General features: G+C 43.5%; 2 protein-coding genes across 2 annotated transcripts; both read left to right on the top strand.

Moving 5' to 3' along the window:
* The first annotated feature begins 932 nt into the window (after positions 1-932).
* On the top strand, positions 933-14,980 carry LOC121872025 (tripartite motif containing 13-like). Its single transcript, XM_042374672.1, has 4 exons — positions 933-1,046; positions 12,814-13,065; positions 13,798-14,475; positions 14,870-14,980. Exons 1-4 carry the CDS (start codon positions 996-998, stop codon positions 14,978-14,980), a joined length of 1,092 nt encoding a protein of 363 aa, XP_042230606.1. The 5' UTR covers positions 933-995.
* Positions 14,981-15,066: 86 nt separating this feature from the next.
* Positions 15,067-19,746, top strand: LOC121872018. Its single transcript, XM_042374660.1, has 2 exons — positions 15,067-15,224; positions 16,539-19,746. Exons 1-2 carry the CDS (start codon positions 15,108-15,110, stop codon positions 17,091-17,093), a joined length of 672 nt encoding a protein of 223 aa, XP_042230594.1. The 5' UTR covers positions 15,067-15,107; the 3' UTR covers positions 17,094-19,746.
* The last annotated feature ends 1,343 nt before the right edge of the window (positions 19,747-21,089 follow it).

Here is a 21,089-nt window from a genome sequence, read left to right as displayed (position 1 = left end):
GTTCTAATTCATTCCTAAAGCAATCTAATATGGTGTAGAAATTGTCCACCTTGAACTTCTCACGTGGATCAAGTTGAGTTTCATTGCCAACTGATTCATCAAAGAAATGTTTTCTCTTTTTTGTTCTTTTTGTTGTCTCTGTGTAGACAGGCTCAGCAAAAGCCCTAGCCTGATCTTCTATTTCATCAAACTGACCCTGTCTCGTTTCTGAGACGAAGGAGATCAAACTCTCATACAGTTTCACAACTGACAGAAGGTTGGTCTCAACTTTTTGAAGTGATAAGCTGGTTGCATTAAACCTTGTTAAGATTTTATACCATATTATAGTAAGAAGTGCTGTTTCAAATGCTTCCATATGTTCTCCAGTGCTGACTTTATCTCAAGGTATTGTAAAAACACTGCTTTAACAGCATCAGCCCTCGCACTCCAGCTTTCAAGTGATCCCATCTATATGTGGAAGCTGAGAAGAAGTTGTATAAGGCATGCAAAAATCTGGAATATGAAACAGACCCAAGGCAACTGCTGGCAGCTGATGTTCCTACAAGGTTCAAGGAGTGACCTGCACAAGGGACATAATATGCCAGGGGATTCATAGCCTTTATTTTGGCTTGGAGACCAGTGTAAATGCCTGACATATTGGCAGCATTGTCATAACTCTGCCCTCTCATGTCACTCAAATCAAGATAAACATCTTTAATTAACTGAACAACAGTTGAGGCTATGCTCTCTGCACCATGGTCATGTATGTCTATGAACTTTAGAAATCGCTCAACAGGGTTGCCATCAGGTTTGACAGAACGAGCTATGAATGTAAGTTGGTCAGTATGACTAACATCCGGTGTGGAATCTACACTAACTGAATAATATTTGGATTGTTTCACTTCACTTATGATAATTGAGTGAATTTCTTCCGCCATCAGATTGACCATTTCCTCACAAATCGTTTTTGAGAGATATGACGTCTTTCCACTACCTACAGCACCATACTTCTCCAGATGCTGTGCAAGAAAAGGGTCAAATTTTGCCAGGAGTTCCAGCACTCCAAGGTAATTCCCATTGTTGCTAGAGTCTATTCTTTCATCACTACCTCCTAGAGGAAGACCTCTTGATGTTAAAACATTTTAGTGTTTCAACTATGCGCAATAGAACTTCTTTCCAGTATTTTCTCTCAAATTCTACTTGCAAAGCCAAAGTGGAATCAATTCGCCTTGCTGTAATTGCCCTCACACCCCAAGTAGTAACTGAGATTTTATGCTCTTTGCTACTTTCATGTTCAGCAACTCTACGCTGGCAGTTTCTCCAGTCGCTAAACCCACTAGTAAACAATGAGACTTGCTTGCTGAATAGCTTACATGGAACACAAAATACATCTCCAGTTTTTGGAGAATACACAAGCCATTCCCTTTTAACTTTTTCATCATTTGCCATTTGACGTGTAAACAAGGATTGGGGTACATATCGAGCTCTTTCCTTTTCACCCACATTTTCACTTCTTGCAGATCTTGAGAAGTCACCTTGTTCACAATTTAGATCAAGAGGATGGTTTAGTAAATACTCAATCAGTTTATCATCAATTGTCAGCCAGTCAGCTGGATCACTTGATACACACAAATCAACACTGACACCTCGTTCCACAGAATGTTTCTTATAAGTCAACAGAGATGAATCGGGTGAAGCTCCAGTCACAGGTGGTACTTCCATTGCTGTAGGTGTTGATTTACTTAATCTCTGTGACTGACTCAGCTGACCTCGCTTCGTCATCTGAATCATGAAAGTGAACATCTTCTGTGTCATCCCCTGGGAGTTTACTGTCACTGGTACTTGGCTCTGAATCTCCTTTTGGTTTAAAAAATTTTGTCAGCTTTGGAACTGATTGCAGTTGTGCAGCTTTGGCTGCTTTTAACTTTCTCTTTTGTGAGCCACTCAGATATTTTTTCAGGGACGACATATTTATCTCATGAGAATCCCCAAGAATAATCTGTAAGCAAAACAATAGTGTAAGTCTATAAGAGATACCAATATCACAAAAAATGGACACAAAAACAATTAATGCAGCATGTAAAATATCATTAGTTAATAATGAGTGCCGCGTACACAATAAAAAGTATGACGGAGCTGAGGCTGAGAAGATACTGACTGGCTGAGCGAGCTGCCAGCAAACCAACAGTAAACCTGACACGTACTGAACGTGAAACGATCCTGTCCTTCACACGTCAAGGCGCTGAAGGTTTCTTGAACTTTACTCTCTCTCTCTCTCTCTCTCTCTCTCTCTCTCTCTCCAGTGGTATATGTATGTATAGATAGATAGATCGATGGTGGGACATTGACATTTAAAAAATGTATATATATTTTTTTTATTATCTTATTTTATCTTATTTTCTTCACTTTACTATAGGGCCTAGTCCGTGGCCCACCTGAGAACCACCTCATGGCCCACCAGTTGAAGATCACTGCGGGCCTATACTTACTGTACGGGGGCCCCATACTCCGGGCCCTATACTTATTGTACAGGGGCCCCATACTCCGGGCCCTATACTTACTGTACAGGGGCCCCATACTCCGGGCCCTATACTTATTGTACAGGGGCCCCATACTCCGGGCCCTATACTTACTGTACAGGGGCCCCATACTCCGGGCCCTATACTTATTGTACAGGGGCCCTTATGGTTGTGAATATAAATGAAATACTCGGTGTACACTTGAAACAAGGTTATACGCTGGCACGCTGCGCGACAAATTAGTTTCAGTGGGCCCCCAGATACCGGTGGGTCCTAGACCAATGGCCTACTTGGCCTATTGGTAAATCCGGCCCTGGGTGGTGGAGCGCTTGATCCTGTGTTTGTTCAGTTGTCTTGCTACTGCTAATTCTTCCACTAGGCTTGTGGCTGGTAGGTAAGCAGAAAGAGCGGTTGTGTCAAGCCGGGGGAGCGTCTGGCATATAATTACGAAATGGTTGTTAGATTGCTCAGCTGCGTCACCTCACCATTAGTGCGATGTGTGTGTGAGAGAGAGAGAGAGAGAGAGCTGACTGGCGCCATAGTGTGACTCACGCAAGACTTTCCTTAGTCACGCTAACATTCACTCAGTCATTCACCGTCCTCCTCTCTCTCTCTCTCTCTCATATATTATTTTGGTTCTGGCTGGTGGTACATTCATGCTATGTACCTGTCTTACTGCCTGTATGTGCACACACACACACACACACACACACACACACACACACACTAAATAATCAATGCTGTTCTTTACCATACGGTCCCAGCCAGCCAGTCATCCATATGGTCATCCAACCATACAGACATTCAGTCAGCCATCCAGCCATCCAGCCGGTCAGTCATCCAGCCAGACAGACATCCAGCCTGTCAGTCATCCAGCCAGACAGACATCCAGCCGGTCAGTCATCCAGCCAGACAGAAATCCAGCCGGTCAGTCATCCAGCCAGACAGACATCCAGCCGGTCAGTCATCCAGCCAGACAGACATCCAGCCGGTCAGTCATCCAGCCAGACAGACATCCAGCCGGTCAGTCATCCAGCCAGACAGACATCCAGCCGGTCAGTCATCCAGCCAGACAGACATCCAGCCGGTCAGTCATCCAGCCAGACAGACATCCAGCCGGTCAGTCATCCAGCCAGACAGACATCCAGCCGGTCAGTCATCCAGCCAGACAGACATCCAGCCGGTCAGTCATCCAGCCAGACAGACATCCAGCCGGTCAGTCATCCAGCCAGACAGACATCCAGCCGGTCAGTCATCCAGCCAGACAGACATCCAGCCAGCCAGTCATAAGAACATAAGAATGGAGGAAACCGCAGCGGATTGACCCATACTAGGCAGCCCCATTTACACCCAACCCCTATCACTCATATATCCATCCAACCTATATTTGTAGCTACCCAGCGTGTTGGAGTTAATGATGATGTTTGGTAACTTGTTCCACTCATCCACTACTCTATTTCCAAGCCAGTGTTTACCTAGCTCGCGCCTAAATCTAAATTTGTCTAATTTAAAACCATTGCTACGAGTTCGATCCTGGTTGGACAGAGTTGAGTACCCTTGTTATATCACCTTTGCTTAGCCCTGACTTCCATTTATACACCTCTATCATATCGCCCCTCACTCTACGTCTCTCGAGGGAGTGCAAATTAAGATGCTTTAACCTGTCTCTGTACTCAAGGTTCCTAATGCCCGGGATTAGTCTTGTCACCTTCCCCTGTGTGCTTTCATGGGATACTATATCCATTCTGTAGTACGGTTACCAAAACTGAACCGCCTAGTCCAAGTGAGGTCTCACAAATGCAAGTTATAGTTTTAGGATAACCTCGCAAGTCTTGTAACTAACACTCTTTGTATGAACCCAAGTGTTTTGTTAGCCTTGTTACGAGCAAATACACTTTGTTGACTTGGATTAAGATTCCTACTTATCATTACCCCTAAATCTTTCTCACAGTCGTTTTTCTTCTATATCAACGTTGTTCATCTGGTATCTGGTTTCTCTGTTTACATCTCCTAGATTAAGTAATTTACATTTGCCTTCATTAAATTTCATCTACCATTTTTCAGACCAGGTGAAATTTTTTTTCAGATCTTCCTGTAGTTTTGAGAAGTCCTCGTTAGAGTTAATTAGTCGCAAATTTATTTAAGTTGCTGTCTTCGCCTGTATCTATGTCGTTTATGTGATGGCCCAAGTACTGAGCCTTGGGGTAAACCCCTATTGACGTTACCCCAATCGGATTTAGTGCAGTTAATGTTTACTCGCTATTTTCTGTCCTGGAACTCACGCCCTAATCCATTTTATGATATTTCCTCCAGCTCCATGAGCCTCCACTTTTCGTATTTGTCTTTCGTGGGGGAATCTGTCGAAGGCTTTGCTAAAGTCGAGATATACCACATCATAATCATGCCCGTCATCCACTGACACGAACACATTTGAAAAGAATGTTAATAGATTAATCAGACATGAACGCCCACTTGTGAAGCCATGTTGGGAATCATTAATCAACTTGTGCTTCTCCAGGTGATTTTGAATAGAGTTTGAAATTACTGCTTCCAGCAATTTGCCTACAATTGATGTTAAGCTGATTGGATGGTAGATAGATGATAGTGATCTATCTCCCTTCTTGAAAATTGGTTTCACAGTCGCCTTCCTCCAGGATTCTGGCACTACACCTGTTTTCAATGACATGTAAACAAATTTTCTAAGGCCCATACTAAGTTCTTCCTTACATTCCTTTAATCTCTGACAACTATCTTATCAGGGCCTGGTGACTTATTAGGCTTTAGTTAGTCTATTTGCTTACTAACATCGTTACTAATCACCACTATTTCGCTTAATCTGTTTTCTTCACCATCCCTGTATAGAGTCCGTGCCTCGGGTATCATATTTAAATTTCTCCGTCGTTATCCATTAGCGCGCCGGTATCTGACTGTATTGATCCAATCTTGTCATTTGGAAGAATCCCTTGGGTTTGACTTCGCCTCCCTTGCTACCTTCAGTTCATTATTCCTCTTTGCTTTTCTTATCTCAGTCTTATCCCTAGCGGTAAATACTTTATAATAATCTCGGAGGTAAACTTCACCACGATTTATTCTCTTACCCATAGCCTTCCTTTGTCCAATAATATTTTTTAAATAATTATTTCTCCATTTAGGGTCATTGTTAATTGATCTGAGTTTTTTGTATGGTATGTTCTGCCTTTGTGCATTAAGTAACTCATTATTTAAATTGTTGAGGAACTCGTCAACCTCAGATCTCGTGGTCAAGTTACCCTCAAAAGTCATATTTTGTGAGGATATCGTTGTTAGGTCACCAGGCAAAGTGAGGTCGCCCTCTATGGGTACATTGTTTTAGGTCACCTCACTTGAGGTCATGTAATTCACCCCCACACGTGATGTTCCTTGTTTCAGCTGCCTTTTCATCCTATCAAAGTTTGCCCTTATGAAATCTGGGACTTTAATGGAATTTTCCTTGTGACTGACATGTTTTATTTTGAATCTCACTTCTCTGTGGTCGCTGTTAGCAAGTTCGTTCCCTACCTCGACAATACTAATGTTTTTTTTCTGTTTGACAGAACTAAATCTTGTATATTATTACCCCGAGTGGGTTCGGCTATATGTTAACTTAGGAAACAGTCCTGAACTGTTTCAAGAAAATCCTCTGATTCTGAGTTACCCATAAGGTCGGTCCAAACTATTTGACTAAAGTTAAAGTCGCCTACTATACAGAGTTTACTCTCTCTGGATGCCCTGCATATTTCAATGCAAATAAGTTGCTCATTAACCCTATCGAGATTAGGAGGTCTATATTGCTCTTATGATTAATTTTTCCCTACCATCCGTTAATGCTATCCAAATTGTTTCTGTATTCAGTTCAGTTTTTATTTCCTTGTTGATTGAACACTTCAGATTATTCCTGTTATAGATTGCTACTCCGCTTTCTTTCCTAATCTTCCAATCGGTATGGAATAATTTGTGACCTGTAATTTGGTATTCGACAGGTAACTCACGTGGATCTAAGTTTATCCATGTTTCGGTGAATGCTATTATATCGATTTCTTCTGTGCATACCAACGCCCTGATTTCATCCATTTTGTTTCTCATACTTCTACTGTTTGCGAAGTAGACATTTAAGTTAGTCGTGATCTGGGTCCTCTCTTTGACGCATTTGGGTTTTAACTCCCTGCCTAATTTAGTTTTGTAATAATTCCTAGCACTATTTCTCTGTAGTCTTTCACTTTGTTTAAGGCTCCCACTGCAGTCTCCTCCACCCCCGTGCTCATATGTTTCCCAAGCAGTTTAAAGACTTCGACATCTTTTGAACTTGCCTCTCGAGAGAACCAGCCAGGGTTGTCACCCCAGCCCTAGAATAAAGGTCCCTTCTGCCGTAAAAGTTGTCCCAGTTTTCAATGAATGGGACTGATATTGACTTGCAATAACTGTTAAGACGGCCGTTGACACCAACTGCCCTTGACAACCATTCATTGCCAACCCTCCTTCTAGGCAGGACACCTCCTTTCACCGCAATACGTTCTATAGCTGTCTTGAACTTATCAAGAAGCTCCTCACTCCTACACCGGCCAATATCATTGCCTCCTGCACTGAGGCAGATAATGGGTTTGTTCCCATTACCAGACACGATATTGTCCATCCTGTCAAGTATATCCCCCACCCCAGCTCCTGGCAAACACATCCTCATCCTATTTTTATTTTTACCACAAAAAGCTCTATCCAGGTACCGTACCTGGGAATCACTAACTAAGGTCTTCTTACCTTCCTTGTCAGCCTTGTACTTGACTATGTTGCAGTCCATTTCGTCTACCAAAGGGATAAAAACGTTAGTACACTTAGCTGTTGTCGTTTCCTTGTCATTTGTCACAACCAGTGTGGTAGTTCACCTTCTCACAACCCTCCACTTTCCTGTATTGTGGCTAGACACAGACTCTCTGTCTCGTGTCTTCCTCCTACAGCCTCGTCAAATAAACACTCCACAAATCATTACATTTAGATATTTGTTTTCATATTGTGTTATGCCGTAACTTAGCAACTTGAATTACGTTAAAGATAAATATAATAATGAGGGCACATATGGCAAAAAAAATGAAAAAAAGGCAACTCAGCACAAGTTAGTCCTTAATATTTATCACTTAAAATTAATGTTACTTCAATACACGACAAACAATGTTAAATGCAAAAGTTACAAACACAAATAAGGACGAAATTGTGCGTCATGGGTTCAATCACAGCCTCTTGCTTTATCACAACAGTTCAGGAGTGAAGGTTGGGAATTATACGTCACGAAAGATTAAAACAAAAATTAATAACAAAAGTTAATAAATGTGCAGGTTAAATAATGGATGGATAAATTAAATCAAGAGAATAAATAATATATACGATCACTGACTGAAAATATTTAACATAAGACGAAACATCGTAGACAATGACTCCTTACAAAGTTAAAATGGACTTGATTTTCCATCCTTAATAAACAACTAAGGTGGGCACAGTATATAAACCATAAACCACATCACAACACAATAATTGATTGTACTATACACACAATACGTAATAATCGAGCAGCACTGAATATATAACATCCAACTAAACCATATTAGAGAAGGTATCCACCACTGACAAACCCAGACATCCTTTCACCTCCAATGCCAGCAGTGACTGACAAAGCACACCGTGTTACCGTGTACCGGTGGACTACAAGCCTAACAGCACTAATATAAAACAACTCCTATATTAAGCTGCAAAAATAGTTAAACATACATACACACATACTTTTTTTAAATTTTAGGTATCACGTACCAGTTTTGCTCACAAATAATCTAAAAATTTTTTTTTTACATACATACTGTACATCCCGATAACAAGGCCAACACCACACTGAAGGGGAGGGCAACGAGAGCAAAATTTTCGCCTTGCATTACGACATGCATTACTGTGCATTACGACATGCATTACTGTGCATTACGACATGCATTACTGTGCATTACGACATGCATTACTGTGCATTACGACATGCATTATTGTGCATTACGACATGCATTACTGTGCATTACGACATGCATTACTGTGCATTACGCCTTGCATTATTGTGCATTACGACATGCATTACTGTGCATTACGCCTTGCATTACTGTGCATTACGACATGCATTATTGTGCATTACGACATGCATTACTGTGCATTACGACATGCATTACTGTGCATTACGCCTTGCATTATTGTGCATTACGACATGCATTACTGTGCATTACGACATGCATTATTGTGCATTACGACATGCATTACTGTGCATTACGCCTTGCATTACTGTGCATTACGACATGCATTACTGTGCATTACGCCATGCATTACTGTGCACTACATGCATTATTGTGCACGACATACTGTGCACGATGCATTACTGTGCATTACGCCTTGCATTATTAGCGACATGCACTTGCATTACGACATGCATTATTGTGCATTACGACATGCATTACTGTGCATTACGACATGCATTATTGTGCATTACGCCTTGCATTACTGTGCATTACGACATGCATTACTGTGCATTACGACATGCATTATTGTGCATTACGCCTTGCATTACTCTGCATTACAGCATGCATTACTGTGCATTACGCCTTGCATTACTGTGCATTACGACATGCATTACTGTGCATTACGACATGCATTATTGTGCATTACGCCTTGCATTACTGTGCATTACGACATGCATTACTGTGCATTACGCCTTGCATTATTGTGCATTACGACATGCATTACTGTACATTACGCCATGCATTATTGTGCATTACGCCATGCATTACTGTGCATTACGCCATGCATTACTGTGCATTACATGCATTATTGTGCATTGCACCATGCATTACGCCATGCATTACGACATGCATTATTGTGCATTACGCCATGCATAACAATTGTTTTACTTTGATCCCATGATATGTTTACAATTGTGAGTTTCCTTCTGTCGAATGTAAACAAACACAGCCCTGTCACACTGCACTAAACCTGACGAGCCCCTGTAAACACACTAGTGAAGGGGACTGTTTAGTATTGCACTTGTAGGACCAGGAGTTAGAACAGTGATGACTTATGTGGAGGGCAAAGGGACAGTCTGTTGACGTGTTAATGCGTTGTTTAACTTCTCTGTGAATTATAAACACTTGAAAGAAGACAACAGAGAGAGAGAGAGAGAGAGAGAGAGAGAGAGAGAGAGAGAGAAGTGTGTATGTGCGTCTCTCACTCTCTAGGGTAAAGCCGTCGGCCACTGTCACGACACAAGTGAGGGAGTGTCGCTGTGGCAGTGTGGCAGTAGGGGAGTGCCGCTGTGGCAGTGTAGAAGTGGGGGAGTATCGCTGTGGTAGTGTCGCTGTGGCAGTAGGGGAGTGCCGCTGTGGCAGTGTAGAAGTGGGGGAGTATCGCTGTGGTAGAGTGGTAGTGTTACTGTGGTATTGTGGTAGTGTCGCCGTGGTAGTGGATAATAATTAACATCAGTTCACCACGTTGAGGTGATGTGATGTTATGAGAAGCACAGTGATACAGTGAGGTGATGATAACGACACACAGCGAAACTGAAACAATCACCACCACCCAAGAAGCTCTGTGGCGTCACACTGCCGTCACTATGTCGAAGGTGAGTGAAAATTATACTTTTCTTTTGTGTGTGTGTGTGTGTGTGTGTGTGTGTGTGTGTGTGTGTTTGTGTGTGAGGTACTGTGGGCTGGGTGTGGTGTTAAGGTACTGTGGGCTAGGTGTGGTGATGGAGCACTGTGGGCTGGGTGTGGTGTTGAGAATGTTACCACCAAACTTCCAACATTCACAGGGACATCTCACCACTTTCCTTATTATATAAGTATTTTCACAGGGAGTGTTGTGGCGACTTACTGTTAACACCACCACCACAACCCAGCCTCTGTCACCCTACGAGGGCATCTGAGAGGCCCCCCTGACTTCTCTGTCGAAATTTTATTCTACCGAACCTCTATCGACCAAAAGTTATCTATACCTGGACTATATTACTGTGTGGAACTCCTGCCACATCAGTGTATATCACCCAGTCTCATATAGCTTCAGTCTCTGGCAGGGGAACGCCTCTGTGAACACGTGTGATAACGACCCTTTGTTTCATTTTCTGTGCTTATCATTGGTCAAAATATTCATAAATGAGTGGCTAGTTTACTGTGCACCCAATAGTACACAGTGATAAGCTAAGGCGTTCGGTCTTCGTCTAATTCTACAATAATTCATATAACATTTCCTATGATTTAATATTTACTTGTGCGATAATATACTGTACAAGTTGTTGATATAAAGGTTGTGTGTTACGTTATGTTACAGTTGCTCGTGATTCCCTGTCTGTCTGTCTGTCTGTCTGTCTGTCTGTCTGTCTGTCTCTGTTGTTAGTCTTCTTGTAATCTTGACCTCAATTCACTCTACTGTGTACAGGGAGAGAGAGAGAGAGAGAGAGAGAGAGAGAGAGAGAGAGAGAGAGAGAGACGGACACATGTCTGACGTCATTGGGCAGTATCGAACAACACTGAGTCCTAAGATTATTGAACGGTAAGAGCACACACACACACACACACACACACACACACAGAAAGGTTATACTGTACTGTATCTTTGTCTGGGTGTTGATGATTATGGATCACCTAAATATTAATCTAATTTGTTTATTTTAACACTACCTGGGAGTTAGGTTAAGTTAGGTTAGGTTAGAACAGAAGAAAATTGGAAAATAAGGAGTCTACAATAGGCCGGTTGACCTGTACATGGCAGCTCCTGTCGCGAGTTACTACCATGAATCTATCTAGCCTCCTTTTGAAACTTTCCAGCGTTCCAGCACTTACTACAAGGTTGCTAAGCTTGTTCCACTCGTCCACCACCCTATTTGTGAACCAGTTTCTTCCTATCTCCCTCCTAAACCTAAACTTATCCAACTTAAATCCGTTGCTCCGAGTCCTAACCTGCTCGGATATTATAAGAACTTTATCTATATCCCCTTTATTGATTCCTTTCACCCACTTAAATACTTCTATCATATCTCCCCGCACTCTTCTTTCTTTCTAGGGAATGCAAGTTTAGTTTCTTTAATCTTTCTTGATATGGAAGGTTTCTAAGTCCCGGAATCATTTTCGTCATTCTTCGCTGCACCGACTCCAGTGAATTGATATCCATTCTATAATAAGGGCACCAGAACTGAACAGCATAATCGAGGTGCGGTCTGACGAGCGCAAGATATAGTTGCAATAAGACCTCTGCACTTTTATTACTTACACTTCTAGATATAAAACCTAATACTCTGTTTGCCTTATTTCGAACATTAACGCACTGTTTTATAGGCCGTAAGTCCGGGCTTACAAGTACCCCTAGGTCTCTTTCACAAGCCGACTTCTCTAGGTTAATGTTGTTAAGGCTGTATACATTGACAGTATTTGTTCTTCCAATATTAAGTACGCTGCACTTGCTGGTGTTGAATTTCATTTGCCATTTTTCTGACCACTCCTGCAGTTTATTTAAATCCTCCTGTAGTGCATTTGCATCCTGCCCTGAATTAATCTGCCGCCCTATTTTGGTGTCATTCGCAAACTTGCTTTTGTCACTGCTCATCCCAATATCTAGAATTCTAGATCGTTTATGTGGATTATGAACAAGAGTGGGCCCAGTACTAACCCCTGGGGAACCCCACTGGTTACACAGCCCCACTCAAATTTATCACCATCTACGCTGATCCTCTGTGTTTTATCGGTGAGCCGTGATTTTATCAAGTTTAAAACTTTCCCCTCGATTCCATGAGCCTTAACTTTTCTCAGAAGCCTCTGATGCGGTACTCTGTCGAATACTTTGCTGAAGTCTAAGTAAATAACATCGTAATTTTCGTCATTATCTACTACCTCGAAGACTTTCCTAAAAAAACGTCAGGTTAAGTTAGGTTTGGTTAAGTTTGGTTAGGTTAGGTTAGGTTAGGTTAGGTTTGGTTAGGTTAAGTTAGGCTAGCATGAGGGTGGTTAGGTTAGGTTAGGTTAGGTTATGATAAGTTTGGTTAGGTTTGGATGGGTTAGGTAAGTTTAGGATTGGTTATGTTAAATTGGGTTAGGTTAGTTTTGGTCAAGTTAATTTAAATTAGGTTAGGATGGGTTAGGTTAGGACAGGTTAAGTTAAATTAGGTTAAGTTAAGTTAGGTTAGGTTAAATAAGATTTGCATTAGGGTAGTTAAAGTTCAGGTGAAAAAGCCAGGATATCTACTCACCAGGTGATCCATCAACAATATTATGGGTGTTAAGAGACTTGTTTGTGTTAGTGGTGGTCGACGGGTGTTGAGGCAGCCGTGACGTGCGGGGTGTGCTCGGAGCTCTACCTGGCTGGTGTGAGAGAGCCGCTGATGCTTCCGTGCGGCCACACCTTCTGCTGCGTGTGTCTGGCGAGCGTGGGGGAGGAGATGAAGGGTCTTACTTGTCCTACCTGCCGCAGTACACACCTCTCCCTCTCCTCCCATCACCTCCCTGTCAACTACACCGTCCTTGACCTCTCTCAACAGTCCGGTGACCTGCAGGTACTTATACTTATACATTCTTGTTCATGTAGTAAGGTTGTCATGATATATATATATATATATATATATATATATATATATATATATATATATATATATATATATATATATATATATATATATATATATATATATATACATACAATGAGGTTCACGGCGCCATCAGCTCGATGAACAGGCTTTGTGTGAAATATAACAGAGTCTAGGACTGCTTTTAGTGTCCTTGTGGGTTGATCGGTAGCATTCCCTAGTCCCACCCAGTAGGTCGAGGGTTCGATTCCTGGCTGGTGAGGTCGTTGATTATATGTTCAAAGTCCGCGTGTTATATGGACTAAAAATGAAGTATATATATATATATATATATATATATATATATATATATATATATATATATATATATATATATATTCCATACTTATTTTATACTATGATCAATATTAGCAGTGTGACGTTCAAGTGGATAAATCGCTTACCTCCTTTTCTAACGGCCACTGGTTCGATTCTAGGGCACTCCCAGTCCACCCAGCTGTAAAAGGGTGCCTCACTTTACACTCGGGCGGTCCAGAGTAGTACCGGCCATGCTGCCTCCTGGTGTACCGAAGGCTTAGTATACAGTGTGCTATATCCACACTGTCCCTTTACGGGCAGTCGTGCCTATGGGACCCCGTTTCACTTTACAGTACATGTTCAGTGGTGGCTTGATTTAGCTGCCTACTGCTGTGTTCTGTGCAGGTAGAGGAGCAGCGAGGGTTATGCAGCAGCCACGGGGAGCCGCTGTGTTACTGGTGTCGTGAGTGTGCTGTGCTGGTGTGTGGTCACTGCCTGCTCGACCAGCATCTGAAGCAGGGCCACGACGTTCTGCACGCCGCAGACTTTGTCCTGGAGAGGAAAAGCTCCATCCAGGCCCGCGTACAACACCTGCAGGCAGTGTTCAGAGACAGCAGAACCAGGACGAGGACGTGTCTCCACCACTGCCTAGTCCACCTCGTCTCGCTGTGTCATGAGAGCAAGAACGTCTTCGACCTCGACGATGAGCTGTTTAGAATCTCTTCAGAAGCAAAGAACTTGAGAGACGTGGAGGCCGTGTTGATCTCCGAGACCCGACTGAGGAGCCTTCATCGCCGGGGGACGTCCCCGGCCCTGGGCCTCCACAAGACGCCAGTTAAAAAATCCCTTGAAACACGGGCTAGAGATCCCTTAGGTGGTAGTGGTGCAGCTGGTGGCACTGTAGGTGATAGTGGTGCAGCTGGTGGCACTGTAGGTGATAGTGGTGCAGCTGGTGGCACTGTAGGTGATAGTGGTGCAGCTGGTGGCACTGTAGGTGATAGTGGTGCAGCTGGTGGCACTGTAGGTGATAGTGGTGCAGCTGGTGGCACTGTAGGTGATAGAGGTGCAGCTGGTGGCACTGTGGTGATAATGGTGCAGCTGGTGGCACTGTGGGTGACAGTGGTGCAGCTGGTGGCACTGTATGGTGATAGTGGTGCAGCTGGTGGCACTGTGGTGATAGTGTGGTGCGGCTGGTGGCACTGTGGGTGATAGTGGTGCAGCTGGTGGCACTGTGGGTGATAGTGGTGCAGCTGGTGGCACTGGTGGGTGATGTGAGTGGGGTACAGCTGTGTGGTGACTGTAGGTGGTGCAGCTGAACTGTGGGTGATAGTGGTACAGCTGGTGGCACTGTGGGTGATAGTGGTGCAGCTGGTGCTGGCAGGGTGGCACTGTAGGTGGTAGGTGCTGGTGGCACTGGTGACACTGTGGCAGCGATATATGGTGCAGCTGAGGTGGCACTGTGGTGATAGTGGTGCAGCTGGTGGCAGCTGTAGGTGATGTGATGCAGCTGGTGGCGCTGTGGGTGGTAGTGGTGCAGCTGGTGACAGTAAAACCAGTCATGGTGGTGACAGACGTGGTGAAGGCGTAGAAGGAGGAGGAGGAGGAGGAGGAGGAGGAGGAGGAGGAGGAGGGAGGAGGAGGAGGAGGAGGAGGAGGGAGGTGTGGGTGGAAGAGGAGGGAGAAGAGAGGGTGACGGGGCCTGGTGGTGGTGGCCTATGACTTGCCGGGCTGTGAGCAGTGATGGACGCCAGGCAGAGCTTCGCCGGGAGGACGACTGCCTGCTGGTGGCTCCCCTCTCTCAATGCCTCACCACACCTCACCTCACCATACAGGTAATGACTCTCACCATACAGTACTACCTTCACCGTACAGTACTACCCTCACCATACAGTACTACCCTCACCATACAGTACTACACTCACCATACAGTACTACACTCACCATACAGTACTACTCACCATACAGTACTACACTCACCATACAGTACTACACTCACCATACAATACACTCACCATACCTCACTCACCATACTGCACTACCCTCACCATACAGTACTACCCTCACCATGCACAGTACCTACCATACCATACACACACACCCCATACAGTACTACACACACCACATACTACCCTCACCATCACCATACTACCCTTTCCCCTCAGCCCCCCTCACCATACGGTACTACCCTCACCATACAGCACTACCCTCACCATATAGTACTACCTTCACCATACAGTACTACCTTTACCATACAGCACTACCCTCACCATACAGTACTACCCTCACCATACAGTACTACCCTCACCATACAGCACTACCCTCACCATATAGTACTACCTTCACCATACAGTACTACCCTCACCATACAGTATTACCCTCACCATACAGTACTACCCTCACCATACAGCACTACCCTCACCATACAGCACTACCCTCACCATACAGCATTACCATCACCATACAGTACTACCTTTACCATACAGCACTACCCTCACCATACAGTACTACCCTAACGTAACCTAATTCACCCTAACCAAACTAACAATCCTGGAATATTTTTTAAGTTATGTCAGATAAGATCAATTTGGATTCAATTGTTTGTTTTCTCTCTTATCAAATGCAGTACATGACAGTGGATATTTCTCCCATCTATAGGACGTCACTTTACTGATATTCAAGTTCTTACAGGATCACACAACACTATTTCTTTTGACATATGGCGGCTGTGAGGCTACGACAGTATACGTAAATCATTTGTGAAAGCTGACAAGAATAAATCTATTTTAAATTAAGTTAAATTAGTCCGATTAAAGAATAATTTAAGGTTCTTAAGGTTGGGTTAGATTCGTGTCATGTTTAATAAATTAAGTGCAGTAGTCTCTCAGGCCAACAAATGTCAACAACTGACTGGACCGTGTTATTATCTTGCTTATGTCACGTGATTGTTATCAAGTTTGTCAATGTCTGTCATCCATGTGTCTCCGGATGATAAATAAATATTTAGTAATTATTATAGAAAAAAAGAAACTAAAACACTAAATCAATTACCAACAGTACATCGCCTGGCATAGGACCATGTCGGTCCACAAACGCGGATCTCATGGCATTTGTTGACCATTTTGTTTCATCATAACCTTATCTTACAGCTGTCACTGCTTGAGAGTGTGGTGGAGACTACAAACCCTCTGGTCTACCTGGAGCTAAGTGCCAGCCACCAATATCTGGGCCGACTCACTGTGCGACTGTGGGGTCACCTCCGTCGGGCTCAGCACTTCAGGGCCCTTTGCCTTGGCACCTTCGGCCCCTCTTTTGTTGGCTCCAAATTCGAATACGTTGGGAACCGAGGCCGACCGGGGGAGTATATCGTCGGCGGCAGCTACTTGACAGCTACAACGTCGGATGGGGGCGTCAGAGGTCCCTGGCTGGGGACAAGGACCACCAGGGGGTTGATGGAAGGACTAGAATGGGGAGGAAACTTTGTCGGGGAGGACAGGGAGGGCGTGTTACAGGGGGCCGGTGGAGGACACCCTGAGTACGACTCCCTCTTCTGTGTCTGCAGCAGGAGCGACCCAACCGGGAAGTCACAGTGTCCTTTCGGTGAGGTGGTGTCCGGGATGGGGGTGGTGAGGACTGCCATCCTCCACGACCCTGTATCAGACCTCACCATCACGGGCTGTGGCCTCCTTGTTCCTAATGTCTGACCTCACCATTTTGATGTCTGATGCCACCATTATATCTGATGTCACCAATATGATATCTTACGTCACCATTATGTCTAACCTCACCATTATAATGTCTGGCATCACCATCACAACACGCCACTATCGTTCTCGCTCCATCATTAATCACTATTTTACTTCAGTGTATCAGTTTTTAACAAATAAGATGGTGGGGTATACCTACTGTACACTAGCATTATTACCATTTGTTTAACCTCATTTATTTAGTCAATTCTCCATCTGTTGCTCTATCCAACTAACTATCTACAGTATGTGTACACACATTCTTATCACCTGTTTTATCACTTACCATATTCCTATATCAATGTAGCTGTTAATTATAATAACTATTAATAATTACAGAATGTTTTATATAGACAAAAAACAACAATTAAAAACAATAAGTGAGTTTCCATTCTTACCTCCATCCTTAGTGCGAGATCTACATAGCCTATGCTACCCACTCTGTGTGACCAGCCCACTTGTTCTACCCCTACTCATATGACAATCCAGGCCGGCCACGCAAATACCAACGTAAGCCACTCTGCAACGCTTGATCCCTAAAGCCCTTAAGAAAAACCTCTTTCAAATTATCCTACCTACTGGCTACTTGCGTTGGGGCTACTTTAACCATCTCCTCACGCAGCATCTCAAGGGCATCTGAATAGGTCCACACATTTTCCAATACACCCTGAGTCCTCTGATAAAATCTAAGATGGAGCTCCCCCAGCTTCAGGTTTTTTCCATAAGTATCTTTTAAAACTGGGAGAACCCCTTCACTATTACTAATTTTTCTACCCTTTTCAGAGAAGGACTAGTGAGAAATTTAAGAATATAGTTGACTGCCCCTCTACCCTTGTAGCCAAGCAACCTTATGTTATGCTTGGCCTCAGCTATTCACTTGCCTACACTAATTTGGTCTAAATTATCAGGAGTCCCTGAAAAAATCCCGAGCTTCATCTCATGGGCTACCACTTGAGGGAAAAGATCAACACTGTCCTCTTTGTGCGTAGGCTCACCCCTCTGCTCAGACTGTGAGACCCAAGTTTCCCTTTTAACACTCTTAGTGGGACTTCTCACCCCTTGTTCCATCTGGTTTGTGGGTTTTTGTACTTGATTACATAAGGGTAGGATAGTCTGGTGATACAATTCACCTATCTCCGAGCTTCTCAAGTCGGGGATGGGTAACTCATGCTTGGCTGCTTCTAGATCCGCCCTCCTCTGCGTAGCTAACTGCTTCACCGGCCCAAGCTCTCCCCTCCGCTGTCAATCCTCAGCAGGCGGTGGTGCTGTGTTCCTCCCCGGGTGATTTCGGCTGTAATAACTACTGCCTGGGCGCTGCTTGTTCTTTGCTCTAAAGGGGCGAATCCCTACTTACTCATGCAAGCAAATGCATACCCCGCATCTCCACCAAGTGTAGCAAGAACAAAGCAGGGAACTCCCATAGCAGGGATATGACACACACTTGTAGTTTTCGCTACTTTATTTACTCTAGAAATCACCCGAGGAAGGAAAGGCTGGGACCTAGATCAGACATAACTAGTTATTCTACAGTGTACTCACAAAACAAGCATCAACTGTCATTATACATTGTAAATACAAAGCAAGCATCAACTGTTGTCATAATCACATATTTGGTACCACACAGTAGTAGGAACTAAACAGTACATAATATACCCAACCCACCAGCATAACACAGGGAGGTGGCTGTTAGTGTAGATTCACTTCAGGGTGAATGTCTGTAGAGCAAAGCTAGTATTAGCCTTATTCTGGCTTACAAACTACCTCCACGAATTCATCACATTCTTCATATAACACTTATTATGCTTAACCTATCAAACACACCCTAACAGAGCTAGAAATACATGGGACACACACCTGTTACTGGGCCCAGCTGATGAGCCTTCGTAATGTAAACAAGGACGTAGCGTCTCTGCCCCCGGGCTGGGATGCATTCGCTGGAAGCAAATTCCATTTCGAATCCACAAAATATATTTATTTTTTCCTCCTCGGGGCTTACAAAAATACATATCCATATGAAAAATATTCTAAATAACAAAATAGTTGTCTCTGGAGTTCCTCATACCACATCTTCTCACCCACGCAGGTGTACGTCGAGAGCGTAGGTAGTCCCGAGGGATAAGTAAGAAATGCACGGCCCATCCATCATCGCCCTCCTGTGAGGCACCCACGAGTTACTGTGGGGAACGCTGGTGGCCACCCTGCAATCTCCCTTAAGGGTCATGGACATCTCACATATCACTATCTAGAACATAAGATAATGATTGTCTTATATGGAATGATTCACGGTGGCCACTTAAGCGACTCCATGATACCGGATGCTGAAATAGTCCAGGTATGACTACCCTGGGAAGTATCCCATCTACCTAGCGGGGTATCTATTATGTGTACCTGGGTGATACCGAAAAGTTCCATACTTGTAGGTGTGGAGTGTACCTAATATGTGGTGCGATATAGTATAACTGTGCGTACAATCTGATGTGTTGTAACTGAATGCATTATTTTTTTATTTGGAAATAAATAAGTTAAGTCATGAATGATGTTTCACCCTTACTCCCACCTTTGGTTTGATGAATACAAACATACACCCAGTGCCTGGCTTGTTCTGCCAGCTACCTAACAAGCTACATACTGTCCAGGGGGTCTGGTGGCAGCGACCTTAAAATTAAGAGTAGAGTTAAGTTATCCCCTTAGGATTAGTGACCCCAGAGTGGGCAGTATACCCGCTCCATTGGATGTAAGATCCCGTTGGTGTCTATTTACGACATCCACTCCGATTCATTTAATTTATAACCTGAAGCCTGTGAGTTCGTGTTTTTCATTAATCAAGGTTTAGGGTGGAAGAGCGGGTGAAACACCAGCCAGTATCCTTAACTAATTTATTTTAGACACATTAAAAATACTGCACTCAGTCACAATACAAAAACAATTGACCTTCCTCGAGTAATTAAGGTCACTACACCATCCAAACCTAACCGACCTTCTCCCAAGAATTAAGGTCCCTTCTTCTCCATACAAAACAACTGACCTCCTCACTTAGTTCACTCCTTCCCAATATCCGAAACACTCAATAATACCTGAATAAAGGAACACTCAATAATACATACAAGTAATGCAGCTTATTCTTAGCACCAAGGTACACACCGCAGGTACCCGTCTCACTCTCTACTCTTGTAAGGTAGACGAGATCCTTCCCAGACATTCATACCGGGACTAGATCTGTGTCCAGCATAATTAGGTTGCTACATGTAGCTCACTGTCGCTACTTGTAGCAACAGTGAGCACTTCGAAGTAGCACCAACACATCTTTACACCCAGGGTGCTGAAAGCGTGAGATATCCAGAGATAGTTAGGGGAGGTTCCACAGTGGCCACAGGCATTACCCACGACACCAGGTGGGCTCCTCAAAACACAACAGTTGTTGCTGGGCCAGGCATTTCCTCCGACCTCACTTGTCTCTCTCTATGGTCTTCACCACTCACCCACTCACACACAGGCACATACACCTGTCCCTGTTCATATGAGTTTCCGGGGTTACTGAGAGTAATTAGATGTGTTTACTATACCAATTAGCCTTTGTACTAGCACACACTGACAAAATTTATTAACTAACTTACAATATAAAACTCTAGATACACCTTTTTAAGTAGTCTGAAGCAAGACCAACTGGTACTGAACTGTCCATATAAGATTCCCGGAGTTACCGAGAGAGAACGATAAGTGCCTTCACGTGGACCTAAACCTGTAGGCGTAAAGGTGCCAATGCTTACAAAACACCTTGTCTTTATTCTGGCTCCCATGAAAACACTTTCTTAGATATTGTTGTAAGGGGCCCTTTTTCTTTTTATAGTGTCCTTCAGATTTATTCTATTTCATATATTTCTTCTCTTTTATTTTATTCTTTCTTAAATACTTATTTTCTTGCTTATATCTCTCTTTTATATTAATCTTTTCTGG

The sequence above is a fragment of the Homarus americanus genome, unplaced genomic scaffold, assembly GCF_018991925.1.
Source record: "Homarus americanus isolate GMGI-L3 unplaced genomic scaffold, GMGI_Hamer_2.0 scaffold43186, whole genome shotgun sequence".
NCBI classification, from domain to species: domain Eukaryota; kingdom Metazoa; phylum Arthropoda; class Malacostraca; order Decapoda; family Nephropidae; genus Homarus; species Homarus americanus.
Note: the sequence above shows the minus strand (reverse complement) of the source record. Positions and strands in the feature narration are given on the sequence as shown.